This window comes from Narcine bancroftii, chromosome 4 (genome assembly GCF_036971445.1).
Source record: "Narcine bancroftii isolate sNarBan1 chromosome 4, sNarBan1.hap1, whole genome shotgun sequence".
Taxonomy (NCBI): Eukaryota; Metazoa; Chordata; class Chondrichthyes; order Torpediniformes; family Narcinidae; genus Narcine; species Narcine bancroftii.
In genome coordinates this window covers 191,547,532-191,559,998 of record NC_091472.1, presented here as the reverse complement: position 1 = coordinate 191,559,998, position 12,467 = coordinate 191,547,532, and the positions used below count along the sequence as shown (strand labels likewise).

Sequence of the window (12,467 nt, the reverse complement as noted above, 5' to 3'; positions counted from 1 at the left end):
TAAGTAAACACTATCTGGAAAATAATGCAAATAAATCCAAAATATATTTAGAGTTGCCTTGTCTTAATTTGAACTGTTCTCATGGCTTTGTACCATCTGCATCTCTGGATACTTACCTCAGAATTGCTTATCGAGTTTATTTACATAAATAGAGATTTGTTCCACACAAAATCTGAGGTCCCTAGTTCTGTTCCTCACTTCCCCACCCCAACATTCTCCTGCCCACAACTCAAGAATTCTTCTTGGACACCTCAAGTCAGAAACATTCATTTTCTACAGATTATTGCTCTACACACACTTGTTATAATTCGTTTAATTGAATATTCACCCAATAACTGAATTAATTGAATATACACTTAATGAATACCATAAAACTATCTTGAAATTTTCTTGTGTGTGTGGGAGAATTTGGGCAAAGACAGATCTTTGTCATTAGGTAATGTGTAACCTGGGAAACCCCTGTATTTTAAAAAATACGTATCAGTACAAATTCAGAAGTTGAATACATGGATAACTCTCTTGTATTCTAGCAGTGGGAAAAGATTGCAGGCTGTAAATGCCCTGGATCGATTCTTATTACACTGACTTTAGCAGGATAAGGTTTTTTAAGGGCCTCAGTAGAAAAGAAAATGTCACCATTGTTATACTCTCGGCACTTGCCTGGATGATGTACATCAGATGAAAGAGTTGGGTTTAGTGGTGACTTTTTTCATGGTTTAAAAGTATTGTCTTACAAGTGGATACTCGATAAGATGGAGGGTGTGTGTGCCGAGGCCACATTCAGAGGAAAAAAAACAGCAAAATGAATCCACCTCAGAACTCTCTGTGGCTGCACACAACAGATGACCCAGTTTTAGATACTACCCAGAGTGCAAATGTAACACTCACCAGCCTAAGAGTACAGCCAATCTTCTCCGAGTACCTCTATTAATTCTGTTAAAATACCAGACTAGAAGCTTATTCCTGCTGGAGATTTCTTGAGATTTGGATGATTAAATTGTCCAGCGGCTCATGAGAAATTTAGAAAAATTAAATATTCAGTTGCAAACATAAGTCACAAATCAAATGTGTGGTTGCAGCCTAGAGTGCACTGGTCGACCTACTTATGATATGCTCCAGTCTTTTAGTTAATAAAATTGTAGAGCACGTCGAAAGATTCAAAGACTTGTTGATCCAAACCAAGGCTTTTATTAAGTAAAAGACTGGAGCATATCACAAGTAGGTCGACCAGTCCAAAATGACTTGGTCTGGCTAGGAGCAATCCTTTAAGAACTGCCAGTAGATGTGGCTACACTCTCAGCCAATCACAGTCATCCTACACTACAATCTGTACATATACACATTGGTGATAGAATCTGTACTATCACACAGCCTCACTGGTCTGCCTGATCTATTTTCAAAGTACCTCAAGTGGGCCTCCTTGCACCAGCAAGCCTTGGTGACTTCAGTCCCCAGGAAAATGCCACCACCACCACCAGCTTCAAACAAGAGATGCAACTGAAGTATTTGCCACAACAAGACCGCTGAGCAGCTGATCCACCAACAGAAAGGATCTTCAGACCCAGCATCCCCCTCCTGATGATGTGGAACCATTGCGAGCCAAAGGGTCCTTAAAGATAATAAAGAGGTGGCAGAATGGAACAGGCACTATGTGGCATTTCTGATGATCACGCTGGTGCTCCTGTTTCCTCCCAAATCCCACAGCTGTGCTTGATGGTAGTTTTTTTGGTTTCTGCATATTACTCCTTGACTAGGTGGCTGGTGGGCGGATTGAAATGTGTTGGGGAATGAGAGCAAAAGTACATTGCCGGAATGTCAATGAGGGAATGATGGGATTGCTCAGAGAGCCAGCAACAAAATGGGTCAAATAGTCTCTAATCTAAGAAACAACATGATGTGACAATATGAGTGGGGAATAAACAGCTCAGCAGTCCGGGGTGGCATTGGCATTGAATTGCCATCTAATGTGTGCCATACAAAACAAATGGATGGGTTTCTAGTCCACCACACTGTTTTACTGTTTCTTTGAGATTCAGGAGTTTTCAAGTAAGACAGCATTTATTGGCCAGTCCCAACTACCCTGAATTGAGTACAAGAGATGCAGTATTTCTACTCTGTAGGGCAACATTCTGGTAGTTTCCAAGTCACCATTACTTCTTCATTCTGTGTTCAGTCCATTATCTGAATTTTCAAATATGACATTTCAAGTTATCTCTTTGCCGAGGCCTCTGTCCAATACTTAATTAACTAGTTTTGAGAACTCCTCCCCGTATGAAGACACAAGGCTGCACGTGCTGAAATCTGGAGCAAACAAAACTGCTGGAGGGTCTCCGTGGGTTGAATAGCATCTGTGGGGTGAGAGGATGCTGTTTGACCCACGGAATCCCTCCAGCATGTGCAGCCTCATGTCTCCAATAATTTATTTTAGTTGCGCATTTTAATTTCACACTAAAATCTCTCATCAACAGCCACGATCTACTACTATCTATCCTACCTGAGTTTAAAGGATAGGATAAATGGTGGTAGTTATCAGGCAGAAAGGTTGCAGAAAGCACAGACGCCAATGTGGATGTCATGTCAGGCTGTGCTAGACCCCAGAATCCCAACAGCTTGAAGGGTTAGAGAATTTTCCAAGACAGGGAAGGGGAAAGTCACAGAAGGGCTGAACAGAAGCATTTCATTCTGGACAGATCAAGTTCATGAAGGATGGAAGGTGGTAGGCCTGCCAGGAGGGTTTTGGATTGGTCATGTTTGGAAGTCACAGGCCAACACTCATTTCATCTCGGTGAAGTTTCCCTGCATAAATTGCAGAGGTGATCCAAAACCAAACATATTTATGTCTTTATAAATCAAAACAATCTTATTGACATTTGAAACGTTCTGCCAGGAGAGTATATTCATGTGATGTGATTACAATCAACATCTCTTTAGAAAAATGAAAATCATGTTTTAATGCACCTGTGTACACCAACAAGCAGGTAACATGCAACTCATTTACAAAACAGTGACACTAGCTAACACCATCTCGATCACTGGATTAAAGCTGGGCTTAGAAATGGACTTAAAACAGAAAGAAAAAATGGAATGAAATCAATTAAAAAAAAACATTTTTGCCAGTAGTTTCCTGACTAATTTCCTAAAGAAGGGAATTCTTGGGATATTAAGGGTTTTAACAGATGCTCTAAGTGCAAAATTTCTTTCTTTCCTTTCTCTGATCTTGAACATATATCAATGGACAATAGATTTTACTATTTCCAATTCAAAACAGCTTCAGGATAAATACTTACATCTTCGTACCAGGTAACATGGTTGAAACAAAGTTTGAATTTTGACCTCTACATCTCAAATGTCTCTTCACAAATCTGATTTTAACATCAAGTGAAAATTATTGCCACATGTTGCCAGTTGAAATTCCTTACGGTCATGATCTGGTTGAGTTACCAATTTAAACATTCTCTCCATTGTTTATTCTTGTGTCTGTGCAAAACGTTAGAATGGATACTGATTCAGAGATCTGGCTGAATGTCAGGGAGATTTGGAGAAGGGCTCAAAGGAGTTAACAAAGGAATAAAGCTGGAAATCTTCAGTCCCCTAGAAGTCCAGCAGTTTTTTGCATGCAATTTGGTATCTTTGGCAACTGGAAATTTCAACATTCATATGCTAAAAGAAAAAAAAAGTTGAACCTTACCATGGATTGATGCATTCTCTAATATTTGTCGTCCACAGAACCAACTGATGATCACTGATGGCCTTAAAAATTACTTCCAAGTAACTTTTGACATGGATCTGCAGAATCTACATTTGGATAAAGAAAAATCAAGGTTTAATGAGGGAAAATATTCAGTGCTCAAATGAGGCTGCAGATTCAATTTCATCTCAAGGTAATTTTCAGATCCTTTCTGAGAATTGTTGATTCTTTGTATTACATTTTTCAATCATTTCTAAGAAAACAGATGATGCAATCTGCAGAGCATATTATTAGCCTACCATAATCTTAACACCATAATTTGAAAAACATTTAGAGATCTTCAGTTACCCAAGACTAGATCTTAAAGGACAAAAAGCGTCCTATAGATTTTTGTGTTTTACTAATTCTTCAAGGTATCTAATGGGGCATGCTGCTCCATTCAGGAGGCCAATCAGAAACTGGAAGTCAGACACATAACTCGAGGTCTCTTCAATGTTGTTTGACCCAAAATGTCAACTTTCAAATGCGAAGACAATCTGAAATGTCAACCATCCCTTTACCTTCACAGATGCTTATTGACCTGCTAAGTTGCTCCAGCAGTTTGTTTCATTTGCCTCAAGTGTTCATAATCTATTTCAATGAATTGGTCGGAGGCCCACTGGCCTGTCACCATTTGATTTTGATACCAAAATAGATGTTTTAGTATTCTGCAAAGAGGACAAAATAACTATCCATATGAAAATTGGAATAAATTGCAGGAATATCCCAATTTTGATCTCCATATTTAAGAAACCATGTGTAAGCACTGGATACTGGTTCACTGCGTTGGTTCCTTGAATGAAGGGGTTGATGAAGAAAGGTTGAGGTCTCTTTGCATTGGAGTTCAGAAGAATAAGAGGAGATATCATGAAATATACAATTTTTAAAGTGGATTAACACAGTGTAAAAAATACTTGCTCTAGTAGGATATTTAAATAATTGTTTTAGAACAAAATAGATGAGGAGGAATTTCTTCTTTCAAAAGGTCATGAATCTTAGGAATTTGATCCAAGAAGAATTTATTCAAGATATAAACACAATGCTGGAGAAACTCAGCAGGTCAAACAGCGTAATGTATACATGCATGCGGGCACACACATATATACACACACATTTGCGCATAGTGGGGTTAAATTTAGAGTCAAGTAATATTTTATATTATTAATAAAAATTATTGTTTTGAAAATATCATTGTCTTGGTGAATTTCTATTGCTGCTGGTCTATGTTGTAATAAATTGGGGGCTACCAAAATTTAAGCTTATTGATCAATTAATTTTTGATTTATTTGGTTACATTTATTTTTGAAAGCCAATTAAAAGGCTTGTGTGTGTGGATTAGCAGGAGCATTCGATACTGAGAAGTTTTTGGCATCACCAATCTTTGTAGATTTGAAGGGAGTGGAAACTTGGCAAGATTCTGCAGAATTAGGCAGTTGAGTGTGCTTTAAGGTATAGGGGTAAGTTTGTGCCAAGTGGAACTATCAAAAAGGGGCAAAATTCTGCTAAATTTGCAGATAAGTATGCTTTAATTTACAAAGTTAAATTTATACCAAGCAATAGACCTTTCCAAAATGAATATCCAAATAAGTTAGAAAATAAATGGGGAAGCAGTGCTAAGAGTAAAGAAGAAGGGAGACATGAAAAGGAAAAACCTTCATGTCCACTTTGACACTATTGTAAGAAACCTGGTCACGTAATAGCAAATTTTCCTGTGTTAAAGAAAAAGAGGCAGCACCAGATTCTTGTATTCAAAGAGATGAAACACAAGAAAATAAAATAGGGTCCAGACCCGCTGGTAAAATTAATAAGGAATTTGAAACTTTTGAGTCAGAGGGTAAGATTTTGTTAAAGGAAGGGTTACCATTGGTAACAATAAAAACCTTTGAGACACTGGGGCTGTCCAATCATTCGTGTTAGACAGTGTTTTGGAATTTGGTGATAAAACCATTTCAGGTGAAATGAATTTGATTCGAGGTTTGGGGCGTGATTCAGAGTTGATACCTTTGCACAAGATAATGTTGAGATCAAAATTAGTTAATGGACTTGTTAAAATATGATCAGATCAAATTTACCAGTGGACAGTGTTTCACTGTTATTAGGAAATGGTTTGGCAGAGAGTAAAGTTGTCCCTGCAGTGAAGTTAACAGATATGGCAGTTACTGATAATCAAAGACAGATTCTGATATATACCCAGCTTGTGCAATAACACAGGCAATGGCAAATAAGTTTGCTAGTGAAAACAGTGCTGTACAAAATAATTTAGAAGGGACCGAAGTCTCTCACAGTCCACAGCAGCAATGAGGTTGTAGTGATCTGCCAAAAGATTTGTTGTTATCTCGAAAAGAGCTTGTCGAGACAGAACAGAGATCCTGGTCTTACTGAAGTGAAAAATAAAACTCTCTCTGCTTATGAAATTAAAAAAGTTTCAGTTGGATATTATTTCAAGGTGTGTTAATGAGGAAGTGAAGATCACCTGATATCCCTGCCAATGAAGAATGGACAGTTGTTCCTCAGGTTGTGCTTCCTAAAGCTTATAAGGATGATATTTTAACCTTGGCCCTTTGTACACCTTTACTTTGTCATCTTGGGGTACACAAAACTATTTATAAAATTATGAAACAATTTTATTGGCCTAGTTTGAGAAAAGATGTTGGGACATTTTGTCAGACCTGCCAAACTTGTCAGGCTGTGGGGAAACCTAATCAGGGTCCCCCAGTAGCTCCTTTAAAACCTATTCTGCTTTTGGAGAGCCCTTTTCTAAAGTTATTGTGAATTGTGGCGCATTCCCCAAGACAAAAACTGGGAATGAGCATTTTTAACTATCATGTGTGCAGCCTCCAGGTTTCCAGAAGCAATACCACTTAATTATTAAAGTTAAAATTGTGTTGAAAGCTCTTGCAAAATTTTTCACTTTATTTGGTCTGCCCTGGGGAGTAATATTATGCCAGTGTAGCGGCCGTGTAGCGGGCACACAGCATCGCGAACTGTCGCCGGCGCGGTTCTGCAGGCGTGCAGAACCATAATACGGATGGCTGAATACTCACCTAATGGACCGCATGTGAGAGACACTGAGTTCCGAGGAACAGCACATTGATCTGCTGAGTCGCCTGCCGGAAGGCGTGGGACACTCACAAGGCTTAATTTAAATTTGCTGGTCCTGTGGATCGGTAGCAAACTCGTAGTGACGTCCCACCTTGTCCCATGGAGCCCGGGATATGCGATACAAACCCTGAATAAATCAGTCTTGAGTTGACTAATCTGGCGTGCGTGTTTGTATTAGTTTAGTAGCTCTACTATAGTAGCCGCTACACCAGGATTGTTTCAGCAGTTAGTTTATACATTGAGGCTAAACAAATAACATCATCTGCATATCATTCATTTGTCCCTATAAAAACCATGATGAGGACCTATTGTTGTGAGAATGAGAAGGATTGGGATGAAGGCTCCATTGGCTCGTTTGCCTTGAGAGTCTGTGCAAGAATCATTAGATTTTAGTCCTTTTGAGTTGGATTTTGGACATGAAGTTAAAGGACTTTAATGTTGTTGAAGGAACAATGGGTTAATAAGGATGTGTTGAAATTGTTAAATTTATGTTTCAAAATTTAAAGATGGTTTGCATAAAGTCTGTAAAATAGCTGAGAATTTGAAGAAGGCTCAAGATAAAATGAAAGTCTGGCATGATTAAAAAAAAGTGAGAGAATTTTTAAGTGCTAATTTTGTTCCCAATAAATTCTAATCCTCTTACGCCAAAATTATCAGGACAGTATGAGATAGAATCCAAGGTAAATGAAGTCAACTGCATAGCTAAAACACCTGATGTACAACAGAGTTGCCATCTCAACATGTTAAAACCTTATTTTGAGAATTTGGAGGTTAGGAAGCAGCAGCCTTCACCAGAGGTATTAGTTATTGAAACAATGCAAATTGATTCGTGTGAGGATCACTTTAAAAAAAACATTGTTCCAGTTTGTCTATCTAATTCAAGTATTTTGTAGAATTTGGACAAGTTGGCTCATCTACAGCCCCAGGAATAGGAACAAATGAAATAGTTAATTTTTAAATATAGGAACTTGTTTCCAGATATGCCTCGAGAACCTCAATAGCTTGCCATGATGTTGATGTTGGAGATACAAAACCTATCAAACAATATCCATATTGAATGAATGTTGAAAAGTGTAACCTGGTAGATCAAGAGATTGAATACATGTTAAAGAATGACATCATTAGAACTTCTATTTCATATTGGAGCTCAACTTGTGCCTTGGTGTCTAAATCAAATGGGACGGTTAGATTTTGCACTGATTGCAGAAAGTTAATGCAGTAACAAAGAGGAGTGCTTATCCTATCCCTAGGTAGATGATTGTGTGCACATGGTTGGAAAGGCTGTTTCCTTATGAAGGACTTATAAAAGGTTACCGGTGTGTTCCCTTAACAAAGAGAGGTAGGGAAATGTAGTGCATCGAATGACTCAAAGACTTGTTGACTCAAACAAAAGATTTTATTAGCAAAAGACTGAAGCGTATTACATCAAGGTCGACCAGTCCAGACTGACCTGGGTCTGGTTAGGAGCAGCCCTTTATGACCCGCCAGTAGGCGTGGCTACGGCTCTCAGCCAATCACTACTACTATATGTAAATATGTACAAATATATACATTGGTGATAGTATTCCACACTATCACATTCACCCCTTCTTTTGGAACTGACCCTGGGGTGAGTAAAAGGGAAAGAAAGAGAAGAGAGAAAAAAATAGGGGGGGGAGGGGTAGCATGCAGTGTTCATGGGCTATAACAGTCGGGAGGCCTGATTGTCCAATGTGATCGCCATGACGCCAGAATCGGGGTAGCTGGCAGAGTATCATCGCTGGGGTTCCTGGGTGTGGGCGCAGTTTTGCCTAGTCCGTAGGCGTCTTTGGACATGAGCTGGTTCGATCTGCTGCCATTGTCATCTGCAAGGTGTTGCTGGTCCCGTTGTCCCGGCATGTAACCTAGAGGAGGATTGGATGGAGGTTGGGGTTGGAACGTGACAATGTTAGACCCAGCTTGGGCTAGATCCCTTACTGAGACCATATCCTCCCGCCCGTCCGGGTACTCGATATAGGCATAGTGTGGGTTCATGTGTAACAGCGTTACCTGATTGACTAGGGGGTCGTTTTTCGAGTAGCAGACATGACATCTCAGCAGGACAGGTCCAGGGACTGTCAGCCAAGCCAGTAGGGTCGTTTCCGATTCTGACTTCCAGGGGAACGAGAACATACGTTCATGTGAGGTAGCATTGGTGGCAGTGCATAACAGGGACCTGATAGAGTGTAGGGCGCTTGGGAGGACGTCCTGCCAGCGAGTGGTGGGGAGGCCTTTGGACTGGAGGGAAAGCGTGACCGGTTTCCAGATGGTGGCATTCTCCCTTTCGACCTGCCCATTACCGCGCAGGTTGTAGCTAGTGGTCCTGCTCGAAGCAATACCACGCTCCAGAAGATACTGCCTCGGCTCTGCACTCATAAACGAGGACCCCTGGTCACTGTGGATATAACTGGGGTACCAGAAACTGGTGAGAATGCCATGCAGTGCGTCTATGACTGAGGAGGCGGTCATGTCCGAGCAGGGGATAGCAAACGGGAAGCGGGAGTACTCGTTGATCACCATGAGAATGTAAGTATTACAGTTCGTCAACGGTAGAGACCCCTTGAAGTCCACACTAAGATGTTTGAAGGGCCGGGTAGCTTTGATGACGTGGGTCTTCTCGGGCCGGAAGAAATTGGGTTGGCACTCAGCGCATACTGGGCAGGTTCAGGTCATGGAGTGGATTTCCTTGACCGTATAGGGCAGGTTGCGGGCCTTTACAAAGTGGGTGAACCTGGTCATCCCCGGATGACAGAGCTCCTCGTGGAGTCTCTGCAGCCTGTCCAATTGTACAATGGTGCATGTCCCACAGGAAAGGGCATCGGGCAGGTCAGTGAGTTTGCCAGGCCGGTACAAAATGTTGTAGTTGAGGATAGAGAGTTCGATTCTCCACCTGGCAATTTTGTCATCTTTGATCTTACCCTGCTGGTTGCCGCTAAACATAAATGAGACCAGGCATTGGTCAGTCAGCAATGTAAAGCACCTGCCAGTGAGGTAGTGTCTCCCACGACTTACGGCCTCTCCGATGGCCCGGACCTCCTTCTCGACAGAGGAGTGTCGGCTTTCAGGGCCCTGGAGGGTCCTAGAAAAGAAGACAACAGGCCTACTGGCCTGGTTTAAGGTGGCTGCCAGTGCAAAGTCGGAGGTATCACTCTCCACCTGGAAGGGTATGGATTCGTCAACGGCATGCAGAGTGGCCGCGGCGATGTCCGACAAAGCAGTCAAAGGCCACTCTGGCTTCCGCTGACAAGAAGAAGGAAGTGGTCGTGCCTTGTCAGCATACTGTGGGACCCATTGAGCTTAATAGGAAAAAAATCCAGGCAGCGTTTGAGTGCCTTCTGGGTTTGGGGCAGTGGAAGGTCCATGAGAGGGTGTATGCGGTCGGGGTCCGGCTTTACCACCCCGCTTTCCACTACGCAACCTAGAATAGCAAGGCGAGTGGTCTGGAAGACACACTTCTTGAAATTGTAGGTCAGATTCAGTCGTTTCGCCGTTTGGAAAAATTTCTCAAGGCGTCGTGGTCCTGTGGGTTGTGGCCACAGATGATGACATTATCCAGATACGGGAATGTAGCTGTTTGGCCATTCTGTTCCATCTCTCACTGAAAGACCATGACACGATTTGTGACACCGAAGGGAACCCTGAGGAATTGATACAAACGTCCTTTCGCTTTGAAGGCCGTGAAAGGGCAGTCCCGGGCAGATCAAGAGTCGATGGTGGAAAATACACGGTATTGGGCGATCTGATTCACCACATCTGTGATTCGTGGAAGAGGATAAGTGTCCAAGAGCGTGAAGTGCTTGACCATTTGGCTGTAGTCATCTAGCATCCGCAGCTTCTCCCCGTTCTTCACCACTACCACCTGCACCCTCTAGGGACTTGTGCTGGGCTCGATAATGCCCTCGTCCAGCAGTCTACGCACCTCGCTTTTCATAAATTTCCTGTCCCCGAAGCTTTACTACTGGCTTTTAGTGGCGACTGGTTTCCAGCCAGGGGTGAGGTTGGTGAACAGTGCTGGAGGAGCGACCCAGAGGGTGGGGAGACTACAAGTGGAGCATCGGGGCATATGGACTGGCGTGGGCTGTTGCTGGCAGGAGGTCTCCTGGGTAGATTGGTGGCAGAGAGTGGGGACCCCTGTAGTGCAGCAACACTAATTTAAAATGACATTGGAAATCCAACCCCAACAACACGAGCACATAATTGAGATAGGACCAGCAACTTAAACCCTGTAAATTTGATGCCCTGAACTTTCAAGATCACCACAAAATACCCTTGATGCTCGTTGAGTGGGCTCTTGTGGCCAGCGAGATCTTCTGATCTGTTGGGTGAACTGCTAGTGTGCATCGTTGGACCAGGTCTGGATGAATAAAGCTCTCCGTTGAACCTGAATCAAACAGACAGTTAGTATAATCGTTTCCATAGCCTTAGGTAGGGGGTGTGGCTGGTCCTGGTTTAATGTCACTGATGCATCAACTGATACAGGGAGTGAGGCTGCTGTTTGTGGTGTTGACTGTGGGGGCTGGCTTGATGATGTCACTTGTCGCTGGGTGGGCCGTCTGGTTGATCCTTGCGTTACTGGAGTAGGTGCAGAGTGTGATGGGGTCTCGACATGGTGCGCGCTACACTCACGCGGTGACATCATCAGTGTGGGCAGGCCATCGGAGGTGAGTTGCAGAAGCAGCAGTGTTCGGATGGAATCAGCGGTGAGCTGTGGAGGCTGCGATACTCGCGGTGCAGGCAGGTCGGCGGGATCTTGCGGTGGCTGGGACCTGGTGGCAGTCAGCGGCGGCGGCAGGCTGTGGAGGCAGCGACCGTTGCTGTCCAAGCAGTCCCTTGGGACCTGCTGGCTCAAGAATCCCATTGGGCAGGGTGGGCCACGTCAGGGATCAGCGTCACAGCGGCAAGGTTGGAGTGTTGCATCATAGCGACGAGGGTGGAGCGTTGCGAGAGCAGCACTTTCCGTGCGTAGTGCTTGCATTGTGACGTCGAGCATTGCCGTGCGATCGGTTCCTCGCTCTCGTAGGATAATAGGTCTGAGGATGAGTGATTTGAACTTGCGGAAGGCGGTTGGGCCTCGCACGAGCCACTGTGCTTGGCGGCGGCCATTTTGGACTGGCAGACTGTGGCGAAGTGGCCGTTTTTCCCGCACTTCTGGCATTGGGCCTTCCTCACAGGGCACAGGGATTGGCTGTGCTTCTCCCTCCTGCAGTTGTAGTACTTCGGGGTCGCGTCGTATGGTGTGGCGGCAGCAGCGAGGCCATCAACAGGGCGTGGGGAAACTGGGTTTGCAGGTGTTCTACTCACATCGTAGCGGGGGGCCCAGCCTAGTATATAGGCGTCCATGCTTAGGGCTGCAGCCTCCATCGTTTCAGTGATGTGAAAGGTCTCTGTCAGGATGTCTTCCCCCATGCTCCAGCAATCATTGCCTCACCTCATTGGAACAGACCCCTGCCACGTAAGCGTCCCGGATCAGGTCGTCAGTGATCCTGGCCGCCGTCTTGTCGGTGCACACACATGCTCTACCCAGTAACCTCAGTGCCTGGAGGTAGGCTCTGCAGGACTTACCGGGCTGCTGCCTCCTGGTCACTAGCATGCGCCTGGCATAGATCTTATTCACAGGGCA

General features: G+C 43.6%; 1 protein-coding gene across 10 annotated transcripts in view; it reads right to left on the bottom strand.

Annotated features, from left to right (window-relative positions):
• The window catches only part of sh2b3 (SH2B adaptor protein 3), a 208,700-nt gene that overhangs the window by 26,229 nt on the left and 170,004 nt on the right, over window positions 1-12,467 (bottom strand). For all 10 annotated transcript variants that reach the window (XM_069933367.1, XM_069933368.1, XM_069933369.1 and 7 more), the window contains one exon: window positions 3,689-3,795. In XM_069933367.1, the coding sequence (XP_069789468.1) occupies window positions 3,689-3,795 (107 nt within the window). The remainder of the gene's footprint in view (window positions 1-3,688; window positions 3,796-12,467) is intronic.